The 20,473-nt window shown below is 40.9% G+C and overlaps 1 protein-coding gene across 1 annotated transcript in view; it reads right to left on the bottom strand.

Moving 5' to 3' along the window:
- FBXW8 (F-box and WD repeat domain containing 8) overlaps positions 1-20,473 on the bottom strand; it is a 120,771-nt gene that overhangs the window by 49,910 nt on the left and 50,388 nt on the right. Inside the window, exons 5-6 of the mRNA XM_069081736.1 lie at positions 17,930-18,087; positions 1,636-1,832 (exon numbers count right to left, since the gene is read on the bottom strand). Coding sequence (XP_068937837.1) covers positions 1,636-1,832; positions 17,930-18,087 — 355 coding nt within the window. The remainder of the gene's footprint in view (positions 1-1,635; positions 1,833-17,929; positions 18,088-20,473) is intronic.

Genomic DNA, 20,473 nt, shown 5'->3' on the forward strand with positions numbered 1-20,473 from the left:
TATCCCCCTATGTTTTAACAAGAATAAACAGTATAAATGGCATTCCCCTGACAACAGGCCAAAAGAGCAAAAGCCTGAATTCTGAAGGCCATCCAAGAGAGCTTGTAAGATAGCAAACACTGGTGACCTTGCTGGTCCTCAATCCCCAAAGTGTGAACAGCACCCTAACACCCGAAGTTATGGCATTAACACAAAGGATGTGCTTTCTGGGCTAATATTACAAACACTGAAATGTTGCCAAGCCTCTCTGGAAAAAACAAAATGGCACACCATGATGGAGGAGGCATGAAGTAGTACAGTATTTGCTGACAACTTCCCCCTCCTCCCCATCCTGGCATAGAAATACGATATATTTTAAAAGCTATCTTATAATATTGTCGCTTGTTTTCTTTCCTAGTTAGAATCTTTCCTTCTTCCTGCTGTTAAACTATAGCTTCCATGACAGAATCAAGACTGATAACTGCTTGGTTCTCTGTTGGTAACTTAAATTTTGCTGAAATCTTAAAGTGTATCCAAATCATCAGTGAGTTGGTAGTGACATTTATGGGTAGCTTATTTTTAAAAATACTTTAATAACTATCTCACTAGAATTTGTTTCCTTTGTAGTCCTAGCCATTTTCTGTACTTACAACTCCTTCAGATAGCACTAAAGAGTTTCATGTCTTAGTAGCTTGGAGTGACCATATATTTCCATGATGAGTCTTAGTGTTTGGTTTTGTTTTTCACAAAAGACAAAGGATATACTTTTCAGTAGCTAGAAACAACTAGACCTCCATCTTCATCCTGAAACCAACCAAGATGGATCTCTAAAACTTTTGAGAATAATAGCACTTACTATGAGTACCAGGTTTGATCACGAAAGGGTAAGAAATATATATGGGTGTGATCCACTCACCAGGGACTTAAAGAGACACAACCCTAACAAGATCTCTTCCAGGAGGGAAGGAGATGGGAATCAGAATCAGCTTATTACAATCCTGGCCAACGAAGCATGAACTCAATGTTGATTTTTTTTCTGCTTACTCTTTCTAAAGCCAGAATCAGATTGTTTCTATTAGATTCAAATTCATAATAAAGGATTACAAACCATGTCCAACTCTTCCTCCATGCCTCCAAATACTCTTCAGCCATAATAATGTTAAAGTTCTTTTAAAAAGAAGAAAAACTAGATTCTAAACCAGTCTGAAATAAGCCACAATCTAAAGAAAATACAGCTTCAGATGTGGCATCCTATGGCAACCAATTAACCAATTAACACTGACTTAAATTTGTGTTCACTCAAGAGTTACTCCTAATTCCACGTGAGAAAATCTTGGGATGAAGAAAGCCAATTTTCAGTCTAATTTTGACCAAAAAATTTTAATTAAAGAGTGGGAGGGAAATCTCCCTCACCATATGGACTTGAATGACACTATAACACTCATTTTCACTTGAGTTTGGGGCCAGAAACCGATCTCAGATTTCTAGGGGTGAGGGACTAGTCCATCAAGGCACAGATAGCATCAAGGCCTTCAATGGCTATGATTACTCCCAGTCTGCTCAAGATTTTTCTCCTGTCTAGAAAGTCTCTTTTAGGGCCAATTCTACATACCAATTATATGGGGAGGAGAGAAAGTAAATGAACTAGAAACTCACCAACTTCTGAACTTCAAAATGAGCCGCTGTTTCCCAATATCCCTTCTCATCGGGACATTCCACTCTGACCTCAAAGCCAGATGCTGTAGCAATTGTGGCACCCTCTAGGCTTAGTGCCAATGCCTGTATTCTTAGGTTGTGCTGATAGCAATGGACAGGATCACGACCAATCATCAGACTCCAAACATTAACAGTCCCTGAGCAGAAAGACACAATACAAGCAATGCAATTAAGAGTATTAAATTATTCAAAAGATCAAGTTGAGTTTTTTTTGTAGTAAATAGTATGCTTTGATGTAGATAGCATTTTCCATTATGAGTCTTTTGGAATTGTCCTGGATCCTTGCATTGCTGAGAAGAGCTAAGTCTATCAAAGTTGATCGTTGCACAATGTTGTTGTTACTGTGTACAATGTTCTCCTGGTTCTGTTCACTTCATTTTGTATCAGTTCATGTAAGTCTTTCCAGGTTTTCCCGAAATCCGCCTACTCATCATTTCTTATAGTACAACAGTATTCCATTACATTCATATATCACAACTTGTTCAGCCTTTCGCCAATTGATTGGCATCCCCTCAATTTCCAATTCTTTAACACCACAAAAAAGAGTGGCTATAAATATTTTTGTACATGTGGGTCCTTTTTTCCTTTTTTATGATCCCTTTAGGATGCAGATCCAGTAGTGGTATTGCTGGATCAAAGGGTATGCATAGTTTTATAGGCCTTTAGGCATAGTAAGGACCATACATTATACTGATTGGAAACTCCTGCTGGGAAAGATTTCCAGTTTTCCATCTCTGTCTCTCCAGCACTAGTACAGTGCTTATAATGGCCGACAATTAGTAAACACGCTCAATTTGTTTAGTTCCTATATCCCAAGGCATGTCTTTCTATTCATTCAAAATTCCACTGCCAAAAATGTATCCTGATTCAACAGAGCATGGTACGGATAAGATATCCCAAAGTATAAAAAACTGGTCTCTCTCCAGATACCTTCACTTCTAGTTGCAGTTCAATCTGTCCCCAAAAACCCATTAAGAGGAAATTCTGTGGCCCAGAATTTGGTGAATCTGAGTAGGATTTGTTTTCTGTAAGTTCTAGGCAGTGCTTAATGTAATATCAATACTCAAAAAATCAGTCAATATTGCTAATTTCTCCTGTCTCTTTTATCATTCACAAATTTGTGTCAAGTCTTCTGCCACTTCTTATCCCTAGAACACACATGTGGCTTTACATCTTTCTTCCCTTGGCAGCTCATTCTTATTCTTTTGTTCTCTGTCCAATATACTCTGTTTCTTTCAACTGTAAGTATTTTGGACAGGGCTTTTACCATAAAATAGCATATAGTCCAGAAACAACAGAAGAATAAACTTTTACACTGGTTTACAAGCATTTCCATCTATCAGCAGAATCAGGATGTGATCAGAAATCAAAGAGATCCCTCTCCTTGGAGGCAGGAGCCGCCTAGCTCTCCAACGCTATGCGTTGTCTTCATACCATATTAAACACAGGAAACAACATACATTTGCCAACGAATCCCACTTCTTTGATTCTGTTCTATACACCTTTTGTTTTCCTTTTTTCATTTAAAAGAACAAAGTGAGGTGAGGAGTAAGTACCACAGGCTTTCAAGAGAGCAGAGACCTTTGGAAAATCTGCTGCAAAGTGAGCTGCCTAAGTCGAAGACCCGAGTGTCTCCAAATGTGACTTGCACAGAAACTACATACAATCCAGCTCTCCCCAAGTCTGAGGCTGGAGCTTATCCAAGTGCTTCTTCCTGCCTTTATTTTGAAGCAGCCCAGCAGGCAGTAGAAGGGACTTTCCTGGACCATGACTTTATTCCCTGGAAACCCCTTCAAATAATGAGGACAGGAACCCTGACACGCCTCTCCAACTGTCTAATTTAGTCCTCCAAACAGCTTCTACCCAAGAGGCTGGAGACCTTCCTCATGGATTTTTCCCTCCCCCAAAGAACCAAAGCAGAACTCAGGCTTGTCTATCCTACTAAAGAGTAAGTAAGCTACCTGAGGACTGGGATTATACAGGGGTGGGGAACCTGTGATCTCAAGGACACATGTGGCCCTCTAGATCCTCAAGTGTCCCAAACTTCACAGAACAAATCCCCTTTTAGGCCAATGTACAATGGGTACATGATGAATGTTTGCTGACCAGTCTCTCTCACCTAGATGCCATTGCTGAGAATATATCTCATGCCCACCACTGCCTCTGGGGAAATTTATCATATCTTGGCTACAACAACCACCTAAACAGGCAGAAATCAAAATGACTTCCAGTCCAGTGTTTACTACTTACAATAAAGTTGGAAGCATATCCTAGCAAAAAACTATAATTCCATAAATATTTGATTGATGTACATTACCAAAATTATTCAACTTTTAAACTGCAGATTGTTTACTATTTATTACTTCTACCCCAGGAGAATGTCAGCTACTTAAAGACAAAGATTATTTTGGTGTGTTTTTTTCCCACTGTAATCCCAGCACCCAGCACAGTGCCAAGACCATAGTAGGAGTCTAATAAATGCTTGCTGAACTGAATTTCATATGCATACTGGCAAAGCCTACAGTGGAAAGACTGATGGGCCTGAAGTCAGAGGAACTGGGTTGGAAGCCAAGTTCTGCAAGGGATCAGCTGTGTAACCGTGGGCAAATGACTTCATCCCTGTGAGCCGAGGCTTCCAGTGATGGATTTGGACTAGATGACTTCTGAGGTCTCAAAAAATCCCACAACAAACATTTTCCGTGGCATCAAGGAATCTTGTAACATCAGTCACTTTTCAGTCATTTCTGACTTCAGTGACCCCATCTGAGCTTTTTTCAGCAAAGATCTGGAGTGGTTTGCTGCTTCCTTCTCCAGCTCATTTTACAGATGAGCCAGCTGAGGCAAAAGGGGTGAAGTGACTTGTCCAGGAAAGTTTGAGGCCAGATTTGAACTCAAGAAAACAAGTCTTGCTGACTCTAGGCCAGCACTCCATCCCCTGCTCCACCTAGCAAGATGTTACAACATCATCCACTCATTAAAAAAAGCCTAGGTTAAACCTTAACGAAGTTGTCAAGCTGAGAAGAGGTGATCTCTAGAAGCGGTGTAGACAACAGAAGACCTCTTGAGAAGGTGGGATCTGAGCTGAGATTTCGAAGAAGCCAGGAGGTAGAAGTGAGAAGGGAGAGCATTCAGGTATTGGGGATGGCCAGCAAAAAGGCCAGAGTCTGGAGATGAAGGGGTCCTGAGAGAAGAACAGCAAGAAGCTCATTGTTATTGGATCATAGTTAGTGGAGGGAAGTAAAGCATAAGAACAACAGGAAGGTGTGTAAAGGCTTCAAAAGCCAGAGGGGAGATTTTCTATTGGATTCTGGAGGTAAGGAGGAACCAGTGGAGTTTACTGGAGTTTACAGTGGGGGCCTATGCTTCAGGAAGACCCCTTTGGCAGCTCAGTGGAGGACGTATTAGAAAGGGGAGAGGCTCCAGGCAGGGAGACTGACCAATGGGGTCACTGAGCCAGGTCAAAGGTACACAGGAGTGGGGAGGGAGAGGTACGAGCTGAGAGAAGGAGGCATATAAAAGAGAGATTGTGAAGGTAGAAACAATAAAACAACAACAGACTGAATCTATGGGGTGAGTGGGAATGAGGAGCTAAGAATGACAATGAGGTTATCAGCCCAGGAGACTGGGAGGATGGTGAGAGAAAAACTGGAAATAGGGAGTTTGGGGTTTGGGGAGAGAGTGAGCTCTCTTTTTGACAGGTTGAATCTGAGATGTCTAAAAGGCAGCTGGAAGTGAGGAGGGAGGTTAGATAGATGTAAGAAGCATCAGCACAGAGAAAGACAATAACTGACCCCATGGGGACTGCTGAGATCACCAAAGTGAAACCAGACAGAGAGAGAGAGAAGAGAAGAGGGCCCACGGCAGAGCCTTGGAGGACCCTTGTGGTCAGTAGTATGCCCTGGAAGAAGATTCAGAGAAGGAGACTGAGAAGGAACAGACAGGTAGGAGAACTGGGAATGAGTCATGTCGCAAAAACCTAGAGAGAAGAGTCTGTCAAAGAGAATAGAGTGAATTAGAGGGTAAAAGGCTACAGAGAGGTGAAGGATGGAGACTGAAAAAAGGCCAGTAGATGGCAATTAAGAGATCCTTGGTAACTTTGGAGAGATCAGGTTCAGTGAAATAAATGAGGAGTTTGGAAACCAGACTGCAGATGGTTTAGAAAAAGATGAGGAGAGAAGGTGGACACACCAATCATGGGCAGTTTTCTGAAGGAGTTTAGTCACAAAAGGGATGAAAGCTACAGGACCATAGCTAGTGGTGGAGACCGGATCAATGAAGATTTTTTGAGGATGAGGGAGAAATGGGAATGTTTGTAGGCAGCAAAAAAAGCAGCCATTAGGCAAGGAGAGATTAAATATTAGTAGAGAATGGGGATGATAGAGGGGGCAATCTCCTAAAGAAGATGAGATGGAATAGAATCACTTGAGCATGCAAAAGGGTTTGCCTTGGAGAGGAAAAGAGCCACATATCCACGTGAGACAAGTGAAGGAGGAGGTAATAGAAGATATCCTAGTGATGTGAAATGGGGGGGAGGGGAGAAAAGGGCACTCAGTGAATTGTCTCAATTTTTTCAGAAATTAATTTTCAAATTCAGACCACCAGAAGTATATTTCCTAGGGATTTTTTAATAAGGTGAATGAGTATATGCCAATTTTAAAAATAGTACAGTATGATAAAATAATTAGAAGTATATACATATTGTGCATATATGTATACATACACACATATATATTTATATGTGTACATACATATATATAAAAGAAATTAACTTAGTTTTACATTAAGTATTAAATAGGCTTTCCAACCTAAATCTTAACTAAAGTTTTCTAAGCCTAGGTTGGTTTGTAATCTTCTCTGTGATGGGAACTCTGGTGCTTCTATTCCCATCTGAAAATATGGCCATGCCAAATCTGGTACTTGCCCACCTGGGCTTTCTGAATAAGGATCAATAAATTTCTGAATACAATCCCATGCTCATTCTCAGCCAATCAGGAAGTTTCTTGATGGCACAGAAGGCTCTGGATCCCCAATCCTTTCACTACGGTAATCCCTTAATTATTTTTTCTTCCCCAGGAGCAAATGGAAAACATGCAATGCAAACGGATAAAGAGCATCCATCACTCCCCAATTCAGACAAATATAACCTGACATAAGTCAACTCCAAAGTTCACAGGAGAGGTTTCTTTCTAAAACAAATGTAGCTCGCCTACAGCATTAGGCCACTGCCTTCAATGAATACAACGAAAAATTCTGTCACAAAGGATTCTAGGTTAGGTATGATAAACAGCAAGTAAACTCCGAGCCTTCCATCTGTCTCACATCTTTGAGGTTTCAGTGGAATGGCATGGTGTGGACACTACCTCCAAAGGGGTAGCTCCTACAACCCTTTCACACCTAATCATCCTGAGTGACATCCTCCCTAAATCCTTCACAGGGGTCCAGCAAACAGGTAGGTGAAGGCCCTTTGTCTAGACTTCTTGGCATGGTTTAAACACAAATGGAAAAAGTGGGCTGCTAATCAGTAAAGTAAAAGCAAGAGTTGGGACTTTTCCCTGACATCTCCCTAGCCCAGGTAAAAGAAGCTTAATTCTCTGACATGATATGAGAACAAAGAGATAATTAACAATATCTCATTTGTTAATGATCAGAATATTTAGTGAAAGGGATAAAAAGAATGACACACAAAAGTAAAAGCTGGAGCTTTTTAGATGAGCAAAACCAAAATGAGTGGGGGCACAAGCATGTGAAAGTAAAGAGAAGGGAGCTCTGTCAGCGCCTGAAGACAGTACCTGGGACAGCACCCAGTGGACCTGTGACCTTCCGTCCTGACAGGCCCCTCCTACAGCACCAAAGGAGCGTTTAGTCCAATGAAGGCTATGAATGCTCATTAAGGATGAAATGAGTAACGATGGCTAGTGTTTTTGAAGAGACATAAAGCCCTGTTAAGCAGCTGTGGATGGGCACCCATGCCAGCTTGCAACATGCTCCTCCCATCTCCCAAAGGAAGTGAGCCAGAGTGTGGTAATGAAACTGCACATAGTGGAAATGGGATATAAATGAGTTTAAACTGATTTATGTTAGCTTTTGTAAAGATTACTTGAGATCTGGAAAGTGCTACCACTGTGAAATAATGTAGACAATCCTTAAGACCTCTGCCTAATGGCACTTCCATAGAATATTTATACTCCTCGTCATGGGAACAAGGACCATAATGGATACCATTTTTGTTTTATTAGGGATGCATATTTAAATTAATCTGCTATTTGCCTAAACAATTAGCTGCCTCTGTTTTTGTGCACAAAGCCAAAATTGCAATTAGGCTTCCATCAAAAAGATAAGTCCCCACTAAAACTGTCCCGATGGAGTCATAAGAATTCAGGGCAGAACTTTCCAAAATTACTTCTTAGCATAATGGTAATTATGTTAATTGCTTGAAAGGTAAATAACTGCTGAACTGGTTTTAAAAATACAATTGGCACTACCCCTCCCTTTGATCTCTTCGATGAACCACAAATACATTAAAACAAGTTATCAATTTAGGTTGTTCGGCCTTGGCAGCTTTGCCAACTGTAGATTTTTCCAGCTGTGGGTTAGGGAGCTTACTTGCCTAGTAACTGATTCTAGGCAGGAAGCCCTAGCCCCAGAACCAGTCACATAAGCAACGGAGCCTGATCTGGGTTATCCTGATTAAGCACCTAAAGTCAGTAATTGGTGGTCAGAATGACTAAAATTAGCTAGACAGAGAGTTGACAAAAGCAGTAAATCAGCCCAGGCCCACCAGTGGAAGGGAGAAAATTCATCAGAAATACAAATGTGACCCAGGTCACCCTTTGATCATCTTGTCATAAGAACAATGGCGGCTGCTCACATTTTCATCGCACCTTGCAAACGTTCTCTCATCTGATGCTCACAACAATGCTAGAAGGTAATTGCCACGTTTTATTGGATGAGAAAACTGGGACTAAAACGCTGGCCATACTCATACAGGCCACTCTGACTCAAGCCCAGCACTCGGTCCTCTGGGCCACGAGGCTTCTCGGTTTCCTCAATGCTCACCTCCTCCTCAGTCATTGTCACTCTGAAGAAGGGTTCATTTGGGTGAGAGGTGTGCACCCGAGGCTTCTTTGAAGGAATAAGGGCTGGAAACAAAGCTCAGAGGGCCTTTTGCTCCTGGCCTATCTTGGGTGTTCCAGGTCTTTTTCTAGTCTGACCTGGATATAAGATGGGATCCGAGGGGGTGACACAGTAAACAAAGTAGATTCTGGAAATAACACTTGAGATGGACAGAGAAGCTGGAAGCAAGCAGGCAAATTATTTAAGATTCTGTGGGTCCATTTGCAGAAAGGAGGTTGGATCTGAATTACAGCAATAAAAATAAGAAAAGACTGGGTCACAAAGACAAAAGTAAAGAAGGAAGGATTTTAGAGAACACTCATTTTGCAAATAGTGGAAGTAAAGCCCCAAAAGGACAAGTGACATGTCCAAGGTCACTTGGTCCAAGTGGAGGCAGGCCAATACGTGTACAGAACATCATAGGCATCACAGGGTCTGGGTTCAGATCCTACTTCTGACCTTTATTAGCTGTCTCCTCTTGAATAAGTCACTCCTTGAACCTCAATTTCCTGCGTTGTAAAATGAGAGAGATGGGCTAGATGACTTCAGAACTCCCTTTAAATCTAGGAGCCAAAGCCAAGTCTCCTCTCTCCAAATCCAAGGCTCTTTTCATACAGAACCCTGCCTCCCAAGGAAGGGGAACAAAGCTAAGTACAATGAATCACCCAGATGCTTAACTTCCCTTGCTTGGGTGGTCCTCCTCCATCTCCCCTCTGCCTTGTCCTCCCTCCCTCATCCAACTCCCCCCCCAGTTGCCAAACAGCTATCCCTAAGACCCAGGTCTGAGCATGTTCCCACCCAGGAGGCTTTGGGGATTCTCTCCTTTGCCTGTAGAACATACTGCTCCTCTGGCTGTCACTGAAAAGGCCTTCCCAATCTGGCTCCAGGTCATCATTCCTGATTACGGTCAGCTACCTTTCCTTGCTGTTCCCCACATAGGATGCTCCTGCTCCAGTCTCTAGGCCTTGATCAGCACAGGCTGTCTGGCTGTAGGCCTACAATATTTTCCTTCCTCACTTCTGCCTCTTGGAACCCCAAGAATCCAAGCTCTCCTTCAACCTAAGCTCAAATGTTGCCTTTTTCCAGAGACCTTTCTGGAGCCCCTCCCCGCTCTATGGTTAGTGCCCCACCTCGTTGTGGACAGAATTTTACATACTTATAGGTTTCACAGTTATCTCCTTAGTAGTAGGTTCCTTGAGGGCAGAAAAAATGGAGGAACACTCCATATTTGAGTCACTGAGAACAATGCTTCATCCCAGTCAGAATTAAGGCCTTTGTAAATTTACAGAGAAGAACACTCACGGAGCTCCATGAGGCCTGAAAAGTTCATCAGGACTGAAAAAATACCCTTTGAGCCTGGCCCGCTTGGGAGCAGACAGGAACACATAGTACGTGTGTCTCAGGCTTTTGTGGGTAGCTCTTCTGACAACCTCTTAAAAAGACTAAGGAGCTCAGGGCTACAGAGGCACTACCTGGATGACTACCTAACTCTTCTTAGATACCAAGTCATCAATTCATGCACAGAATTAAGGAGAATGGAAGTAGAGGGGGCAGGTTTTCTTCCCTACATGCTTCTCAGTTAGCATCACCCTGCTTTGCCCTCTGGAGGCCAAAGGAATCATTTTCCAAGTGAAACATCAACTGTACAAAATCAACTCTCACAGACATATTTTTGCAGTAAAACATGTCAATTCTCCAAATGCATAAATCTCTGTTTTATTTAAGGTTCAAGGGCTTAGACTGAGAAAGAAACCTGAGTTACTGTTGGAAAAATGAAATTGTATTTGCTCACTTAAAATTCATTTTCTATCTCAAAACAGAAGAAGTCCATGCTCAGTTATCCACAGCTAAATATAAAGCCTGGGGGCTAGGGGGAGACAAGATGTCTGAGAGAAGGCAGGGACCCACCTGAGCTCTCCCCCAAACCCCTCCAAAAGCCTTTACATAATGCCCTAAAACGAATTCTGGAGTGGCAGAACCCACAAAAGGACAAAGTGAAACAATTTTCCAGTCCAAGACAACTTAGGAGGTCAGCAGGAAAGGCCTGTCACACCTGGATGAGAGTGGAGTGCAATCCAGCACCAGCCATGCCAGCACAGCCTCAACCCCAGTAAACCAGGAACAGGCCTTAGGAGTGACTGAATCAGCAGCAGCAGTGGCTGCTTTCAGAGTTCTCAGTCCACAGGGTGTTGAACTCTGTTGCTTGGCCCATAGCAGGGTGTGGTCCTAGTGTGAGGAGAAGAACTGGAAAAGCAAAGCTTGGGGTCCACACAGACCAGAGCACAAGAAAGGAGAGTAGTAAACACATCTCTCCTTAGATTATACCACCTTGGAAGAACTGAAGACTTACAGGTCCCTAGAAGTAGCTCTGAAAACAGCTGCTCAAAACCCCTGAAGCTTGGGACAGTGTGCCCTCCACCCTGGAAGCAGAGCCCCACTTTAAGAGTTAAAAGTAAAAAAAAAAAGGCAGGAAAAATGAGCATACAAGAAAAAAAAATTCTGACCACAGAAAACGGTGACAAGGAAGATCAAAAAATGTACTCAGAAGACAACAAAGTCAAAGTTTCTACATCCAAAGGCCTCCAAGAAAAATATGAATTGGTCTCAGGCCAGGGAAGAACTCAAAAAGGATTTTGAGAATCAATAGGTAGAGATTAATTAGGAAGAGATATGAGAATGATATAAGATTATCAGGAAAAAAGAGTCAACAGCTTGGTAAAGGAGCACAAAAAAATACTGAAGAAAATAATACCTTAAAAAACAGGATAGAACAAACAGTAAAAGAGGTACAAAAATCCAACAAGGAGAAGAATTCCTTGAAGAGCAGAATTAGCCAAATGGAAAAGGAAGTACATAACCTCAATGAAGAAAAAAATTCCTTAAAAATTAGAACTGAGCAAGTGGAAGCTACTGACTCTACAAGACATCAAGAAACAATAAAACAAAACCAAGAGAATGGAAAAAATAGGAGACAATGTAAAATATCTCATTGGAAAAACAAGTGACCTGAAAAATAGATCCAGGAGAGAAAATGTAAGTTATTAGACTTTGTGAAAGTCATGATTAAAAAAGGCATCTAGACATCATCTTTCAAGAAATTATCAAGGAAAATTGCCCTGATGTTCTAGAACCAGAGGGGAAAATAGAAATTGAAAGAATCCACTGACCATCTCCTAACAGAGATTCCAAAATGAAAACTCCCAGGAACATTATAGCCCAATTCCAGAGCTCCCAGGTCAAGAAGAAAACATTACGAGCAGACAGTAAGAGTCAATTCAAGTACTGTGGAGCCACAGGCAGGATAACACAAGATTTAGCAGCTTCTACATTAAAGGACCAGAGGGCTTGGAATATAATATTCCAGAAGGCAAAAGAGCTAGGATTACAACCAAGAACCACCTACCCAGCAAAACTGAGCATGGTCCTTCAGTAGAAAAAAATGGACATTGGATGAAAATAAGAACTTTCAAGTAGTTCTGATGAAAAAGAACAGAGCTGAATAGAAAATGTGACTTTCAAATAAAAGATTCAAGAGAAACATAAAAAGGTAAACAGGAAAGGGAAATCATACAGCACTTAATAAAATTAAACTGTCTGCATTCCTACATCGAAAGATGATTCTTGTAACTCATAAGAATTTTCTCATTATTAGGGCACTTAGAAGGACTGTGTGTATACATACACACACACATATATACACAGAGGACACAGGTTTGAGTTGAATATGATGGGATGATATCTTAAAAAATAAAATTAAGGGGTGAGAAAGAGAAATGCACTGGGAGAAAATGAAAGGGAGAGGTAGAATGGGGTAAATTATCCGACGCAAAAGAGGCATGAAAGAACTTTGGAAGAGAAGATGGGGAAGGTGGCAAGAAACACTTAAATGTTATTCTGACTGGAACTGGCTCAAAGAGGGAAAAACACACATACTCAACTGGGTACAGAAATCTATCTTACCCTATAGGAAAGTAGGAGGGGAAAGGGATAAATGAAGGGTGGGGTTCGGGGTGGCTAGGTGGCACAGTAAGAGGGCTGGCCCCGGAGTCAGGAGGACCCAGGATCGGTTCTGGCCTCAGATACTTAACACCAACCCACACACACACACACACAAATGGCCATGTAACCTTGGGTAAGTTACTTAACCCCCAATTGTTTAAAAAAAAAAAAAAGAAAGAAAGAAAAAAGAAGGGTGGGGCACTCATAGAAGGAAGGGCAGATTGGGGAAGGAGGTAGTCAGAAGCAAAATACTTTTGAGGGGGTACAGGGTAAAAGGAGAGAGAGAATAGAATAAATTGGAGAGAAATAGGATGGAGGGAAATACAGTTAGTAATTATAAATGTGAAAAAATTTTTTGAAGCAAGTTTCTCTGATGAAGTCCTCATCTCTCAAATATATACAGAAATGAGTCAAATTTGTGGGAATAAGATCTATTCCTTAATTGATAAAAAAAAGGTCAATTTTCTGATGAAGTTATCAAAGCTGTGTAGAGCATACAAGGAAATGCTCTAAATCACTACTGATTGGAGAAATGCAAATTAAAACAATCTGAGGTAGTAATTGGTTAATAGGATGGGAAAGGAAAATAACAAATGTTGGATGGGATGGGGGAAAATTGAGACATTGATACGGGGGAGCTGTGAACAGATTCAATCATTACATAGAGCAATTGGGTACTATGCCCAAAGGCCTATAAACCATGTATACTCTTTGACCTAGCAATACCACTACTAGGTCTGTACCCCAAAAGATATAAAAAACAAAAAGGAAAAGGACCTATATGTACAAAAATATTTATAGCAGCTCTTTCCTGGTGACACAGAATTGGAAATTAAAGGGATATCCATCCACTGGGAAATGACTGAACAAGTTGTAGTATATAATTGTGATGCAATGCTGTTGTGCTATAAGAAATGATGAGCTAGATGCTCTCAGAAAAAACCTGCAAAGATTTACATAAACTGATGCAGAGTGAAATAAATGAGTAAGACCAGGAGAATGTTATACATAGTAACAACAATCTTTTAAGATACTCAACTATGAATGATTTATCTGTTGTCAGCAATACAATGATCCAAGACAACTCTGAGGGTTTATGAAGAATGCTATCCATCTCTAGAGACAGAACTGAAGGAGTCTGAATACAGATCAAAACACACTTTTTTTACTTTATATTTTTGGGGTTTTTAAACTTTGGTCTATGTTTTCTTTTACAACATGACTAATATGGAAATGTTTTGCATGACTACCCATGTATAACCTATATCAAACTGCCTACATTCTCAATGAGGGGGGTGGGAGGAAGGGAGAGAATTTGGAACTCAATTTTTAAAATGAAAAATTGTTTTTACATGTAACTGGGGAAAAATGAAATACTAAAATTTAAAAATAAATAAGTATAAAGACTCTGATAATTTAATTCTATAGATTACCTCCAGAAAGTCAATTTGTGCTATTCTTTCCTTAAAATGACAGAATGCTCTACTTTCAAATATCAAAAAGTTTTAGCAAAACCATTACAATAAGCCAAGGAATCATCATCAAGTCATTTAGAATGGATCAATATCCTCTGTTTCTACAGGATAACTTCACAAGTTTAGCAGTAAAACTTAGGGGGGAAAAATTTAGACCCATATGCTAGCCAAAACATGTAAATGTAGGTAACTGTTCATGGGAACATAAGTAATACATAACTCTAATTTGAACATTCTCTCCTTAAGAAACATGGGGAATGGCTTATGCCAGCAGCTGTCTCTGCCACCTCCAGTGCAGGTTCTGCTCCAGCAGACCAGATAACATGGCACATGGCCACGAATAACTTGATGTACAGCCTTGAGTAAGCCCTAAGTTGGGCAGGTCATTCAAACAATCTCTGCCTCAGCAACTTCATTTGAAAAACAACGATCTTGGCCTAAGTGACCCCCAAGGTCTCTCATAACTCTTAGAGTCTGAACCTGTGATGCTTAGGTAACAGACAAATTTAAATCTCAATGGCCTCCTCCTAAAGTACTGGGACAAAGGCAATATTGGTAGGCCCCATCTTCCTTAAAATGTTCTCCTGAAGCACTAGCAATTCCATTCTGGAGGAATGGCTGACATTTTCAAGATTCCCACTGCTGGTCTTTTGAAATATTTTTTTATGTCTTATAAACTATAAAACTGGCAAGTCCAGCAAAAATGGTCTCTGTCCACTTGGAGACATGTCATTCCCCTTCTTCATAGGCTTCTATACAAATATCTATAAAAGGAGAGGATTACAATTAGATGATCGATCTGTAAAATCTCTTACAGTTCTAAAGTTCTATGTTTCTATGGAAAACCATTTCTACTATTAAATGTAATGTGACTAACCCCCATTAGTGAAAAGGTACCTTTACAAGTAACTGAAAATCTATTATGACTCAGATATCTCGTAATGTTAGCCCATATGACTATCTCATTTTAGTTAACACCAACGTGTTCTTCAAAACCTTAACATTTCTACAGGATTATAAAGTAAGTTTCTGGAGGACCTATCCTCTATAACATTCAAGCTAAGAATTTATACAAAATGTGTATGGAACTGCTGGACACAACCAACGAGAAGCTCAAAAACACTATCCATTGTTAAAGTGTCAATTAATGAGAAATAATTGACATTTCAGGTCACAAATAGGCACCATTATTGACAACTAACTACACGTGAATGTGTGTGTGTGTGTGTGAGAGAAGGTCAGAGAGAGAGGCAGAGGGAAAGAGAGAGACAGAGAGATTGAGAAAAGTTGAGAGAGAATGAGAGCCTAAGAGTAGACAATACCAGAAGAGTTGTGAAAGTGCTAAGTCACTTGGATTTGTTCCATAGCAGCAGGTAAAGGGTCTATTGTCTGCCGTATCAATATACAAATACGAACAGGGATGAATTCTTCCCTCTTCCACTTCCATAAAAAATGAGAACTTTTTTCACCTAAGATGTGTACACTCTCATCACCAAAGCATGAGTTTTCAAGAGAAACTCTTTGAACAAGGAGGGGATTTCAAGTGAACTACAATTCCCCAAAGTGGTGGCTCCGGGCCAAAGGCAGGCGAGCGTGGAGCAGATGGAGTCCTGGCAAGGTCTCTGCCGTCCCTGCATTAGCAGCATCTGCTCATTACTCAGAACCTTCGCCTGCTTTATCTAATGCTCCAGGAAAAGCATTTTGATTTGATTCATTTCAGTACGGTAACGCGCAACACAATTAGTGGTAAAATCAAACTGGAGAATGGCCAGTGCTGACAATCGGAAACAAGGCAGAAGAAAGATGAGGCCAGTGGGTTGGAATTCCAAAATCACAACTGTGGATCAGCTTGCCAAATCTCAACGCCCCAGGTGTGTGTGCAGTGTTCCTACTGGGCGACAAGAGTGGAAAGGAGGTGGGGGTGACTGACTTTCTCCCCAGCACAATTCCCACTTCCCTTCCTCTTTTGAATCTGATTCCTCTGTGGTTAATGCATGTAGATATTCAACTGGGTCTCCATGACTGCAAGGTTCCCTTTGGCACAAGCCTCTATAGTCCATTTTATTATGATGCTCTTCCTTCCTGTAGGGCACAGAGACAAAATCTCAAGAGTAGCCCCTACGAGGTGATCTCCCTATCGGCCACATTTTACCTCTTCTGAGAATTTTCTTTCAGCTATCTTAGACAAAGGCAAGATAAAATGTACATCTGATCTGAAGCGCTTACTTCCAACTGTCTTTGTCCAGGAGTAGCTATTCTGTTAATACATTCATCACATCAATAGAGCATTCATTTGATCTGAGCTGGATGATTCCAAGTGTGGAGCTTTAGAGTGACGTTTAGCTCAGCAGACTTCTTAGTCTAGTTGAGAGGGGTAGAGAGAAAGAAGAGAAAACCCGACAGCTTTTGAAAAAATAAAGAAATCTGGAAAGTTTTCTTCATAATTTTGCGATGTATCCACGCTTTCAGCAGCAAGAGCACCCAAACACCAATGAAGCCAACTTCAGCCAGAGATATAAAATGAGGAGTTCACTGACTTGTGCATCACCGTAGAGAAAAGTTTAAATAAATCAGTCACATGTGATTGAGGACACCACTAAACATAAGAGCCATCACAAACTGCTTCAGAACCAACAAAGTAAACTTTAAACACTGCAACATTTGCATAAAATTATGTGAAAAAGAATCATCTGGAAAACAGCATATGAACACAAGCTGCCACTGAAAGCTACAGCATCTATGTGGTGTCTCAATAAGCATTTATGAAATATTAATAATAATGATAGCAGCACAAGCGGTTTAGCTGGGATACTTATATAAGATTTAAAAAAAAAGCCAGACTATCAATGGTTTGTACCATCATCAAACCACAAGAACAAAGTTCATGATGATAAAACCTTGAGATGGAAATATTTTCATCATTTCAGCTCTGGTTTTCATTTTTCTTTTTAACTAACATGTGTGTCCAAGGCTCCCCATTAGTTGCCTGTCTTCAGTCTTATCCCCTGAGCCAGCTAACAGTACTGTTCTCTGCACTGCCTGGAAATCAGCAGCAGAGTTCTAGCTTGAATACCAGCATTGTGAAATATTACATGGTCTCCTGTGAGGTGAATGAAGCAAGACCTGTGCAGAACCACTGAGTATAATGGAGATGAGAACCTGGAAAGGCTGAAAACATGATTTCACATCACTGCAAAGGCTAAGTAGAGTCTCAGTCATTTGTAGTTTTCTGTGTCTATAATCTCAAAAAGTTTGTGTCTATCACCCAAACCCCACTTCCTTAGGTCAGATCGACTCCCTAGGGTAAAGTAGGCCAAAGCGTATTTAATATTTTACAGCAAACAAGTTATCTGCTTAAGATGGATTGGCTAGACTTCTGCCTGGCACTCAAATTCAATGCAACAGTTCCAGTAGGAATTAAACACCAGTTTTAATGGGTGCTATGTTCCAATGCCTGCTAATGCATTTAGGGTTATTGGCCAACTTTTCCACATAAAGGCAAATGTATGTGTATGTGTGTGAACATGTGTGTGTATGCAAGTGTGTATGTATAAAGGATTATGGAAAGGGGGGAGCTAGCCACAGCTGCTTAATTTTTGTAAAGCTTTTTTTTTTTCTTAATAGGGAGGAGGGTTGTGGTGACTTACCATCCTCATAAGCGGCTACAGCCAGAGAGTTGTTTATCCTCACAAAGGAGACATGTGGCTGAGATCCAGGCTCAGCAGCGCCATGCATTGGTTCCAGGATGGGGGCTGTGTAGTCCCAGGTGCGGGTGTCCCACAACCGCACATCCCCTGATGTATATCTGGAAGAGAAGGGCACTCTTTGTTCCAAAAATGTTTCAGAGGGCACCATAGCGGAGAAAATGGAAAGAGAAGAGCCTTAAAACAACACGACAGGAATAAGATAGTTAAGGCAAATTCACTGCTTCCCCACAAATAAGACAATTCAATGAGTGATTCCCAAAGCAGAAAATGTCAAATGAGCAAATTAAGTCTATGATTCTACAGTAGAATAGGAACCATCTAGAATGAACAAGGTTACCCACAAAAAAATGGCCATCCAAAAAGGGGGGGGTTCTCTTCTTTTATAATGTTTGAAATAACCAAACTACAGTTTATATATCTTCACAGTAAAGAGTCATTAATGGAAATCTTTATGAACATCAGTACTTACATGCATACACATACTCACACAGAAATGCTGTGTAGACACTAAGAACTAATGGTTTTGTAGGCACAGGCTTTCTACTACTTCATCCATGCATCAGATTTGACTGCTTAAAGTCCCTAAAGACTAATTGATTTGCTGATACAATTAAATCTTGCCTTTAGGAGCCAGACAATGCTGCCTTCTCTTGCTGAAATGCATGACACTCTCCAGTTTGATTCACTTAGTTTCTGCAGGAGAACTCTCTTACTCACATTACTGCTGCCATTTTAACACATGACTGTCTCAATCAGTCTTAACAAGCACTTATGGTGCCTACTATGTGCCAGGCATCGTGTTAAATGCTGGCCAGGCCAGAGCTGGGGTACAGACTCAGCACAATCATCCTCAACCTCATGCTCATCGTCAATAATGACAATGATGACAGAATAACAGCTAACACTTCTATAGCACTCATTCACCAGGCACTGTGCTAAGCACCTTAAATTGTTATCTTCTTTGGTCCTCCCAACAGTCATAGTAGATAGGCCTTATTACTACCCCCTTTTGCGTATAAGAAAACCAGGGCAAACAAAGCTTGACTTGCCCACAGTCACATAGCTATTAAGTGTCTGAGGCTGGATTGGAACTCTGGCTTTCCTCACTCTAGGCCTGGTGCTCTATCCACTGTACTACCTGGTTGGGTATAAATATGATCATTTATAGTCAAAAGTCTTTATGGTTCCTTTAACATGAATAATTATTATGAAGCTGAGAGTAGAGCCTCATCCACAGTTTTAACAGCAAGTTAGCCTACAGATAGTATAAATTACTCCTTTAAGTCTCCTACCCTATTAAACATGACCAATTTTGGGGTCAAAGAGGCTTTAGCAACACAAACCACAGCACTCTGTCCTCACTGCCATCACCACCAGTTTTGCCAACTTCTCCTAAGACTTAGCTCTAATCCCACAAGGCCTTTTCCTCCCCTACTCTCACCCCAGCTGCCAATGACTCCTCGGACCAGAGAGCCTTCAATCTAGTCTCTGTGCACCTTGGATCCACTCAGTCTTTTACATGTTGTCTCCCCCATTAGAATGTAAGTTCCTTGAGGGCAGGAGCTATTTTTTTTGCCTGTCTTTGCTTCCCCAATCTTTTTTTTTTACTTTATCAAATGCTTTATTAACTTCTAGTTTACATCATTCATTTCTGTAAGATTTTGAGTTGCAAATTTTCTTCCCATTTTTCCCCTACCCACCACCCCAAAATAGCAATCCCACTGGATATCCCCTCCTCCAATCTGCTCTCTCCCATATCTTTCCCCATACCCCTTCTGACTTTCCAGTAGGGCACGGTGGATCTCTATGCTCCAGTGCCTGTATATCTTATTTCCCAGTTACATGTAAGATAATATTAATAATAGTATATATACATATATATATATATATTTTTTTTTTTAACATTTGATTTTAAAACTTTGAATTCCAGATTCACTCCCTTCCTCCCTTGTCACCCAACCTTACTGGGAAGATAAGCAATTCAACATAGGTTGTACATGGGTAGCTATGCAAAACATTTCCATAGTGGATATATTGTAAAAGACTGACTATATTTCCCTCCCTCCTATCCCACCTCCCACTTGTTCTATTCTCTACTTTGATCCCATCCCTTTTCAAAAGTGGGTGCTTCCAACTTACCTCCCTCCCCCAGCCTGCCCTCCCTTCCCTCATCCCTCCTCTCATCCTCTTCCCCCCTACCCTCCTGTAGGGTGAGATACCCTATTTAGTGTGTATGTTATTCCCTCCCTCAGCCAAATTCAGTGAGAATAAGGTGACCCATTCCCTTTTGCCTTCCTGTTTTTCCCCTCCATAGTAACTATTTTCCCTTGCCTCTTCTATATGAGATAGTTTACCCTATTCTGCCTCTCCCCATCTCCTCTCATTATATTCCTCTCTCACTTCTTAATTTCACCTTTTAAGTATCATCCCTTCCTATTAAATTGGTCCTGTGCCCTCTATCTATGTATACCTATACACATATAT

Source organism: Petaurus breviceps, unplaced genomic scaffold (genome assembly GCF_028583685.1).
Source record: "Petaurus breviceps papuanus isolate PSGF00001 unplaced genomic scaffold, PetGlider_PUasm1.0 99, whole genome shotgun sequence".
Taxonomy (NCBI): domain Eukaryota; kingdom Metazoa; phylum Chordata; class Mammalia; order Diprotodontia; family Petauridae; genus Petaurus; species Petaurus breviceps.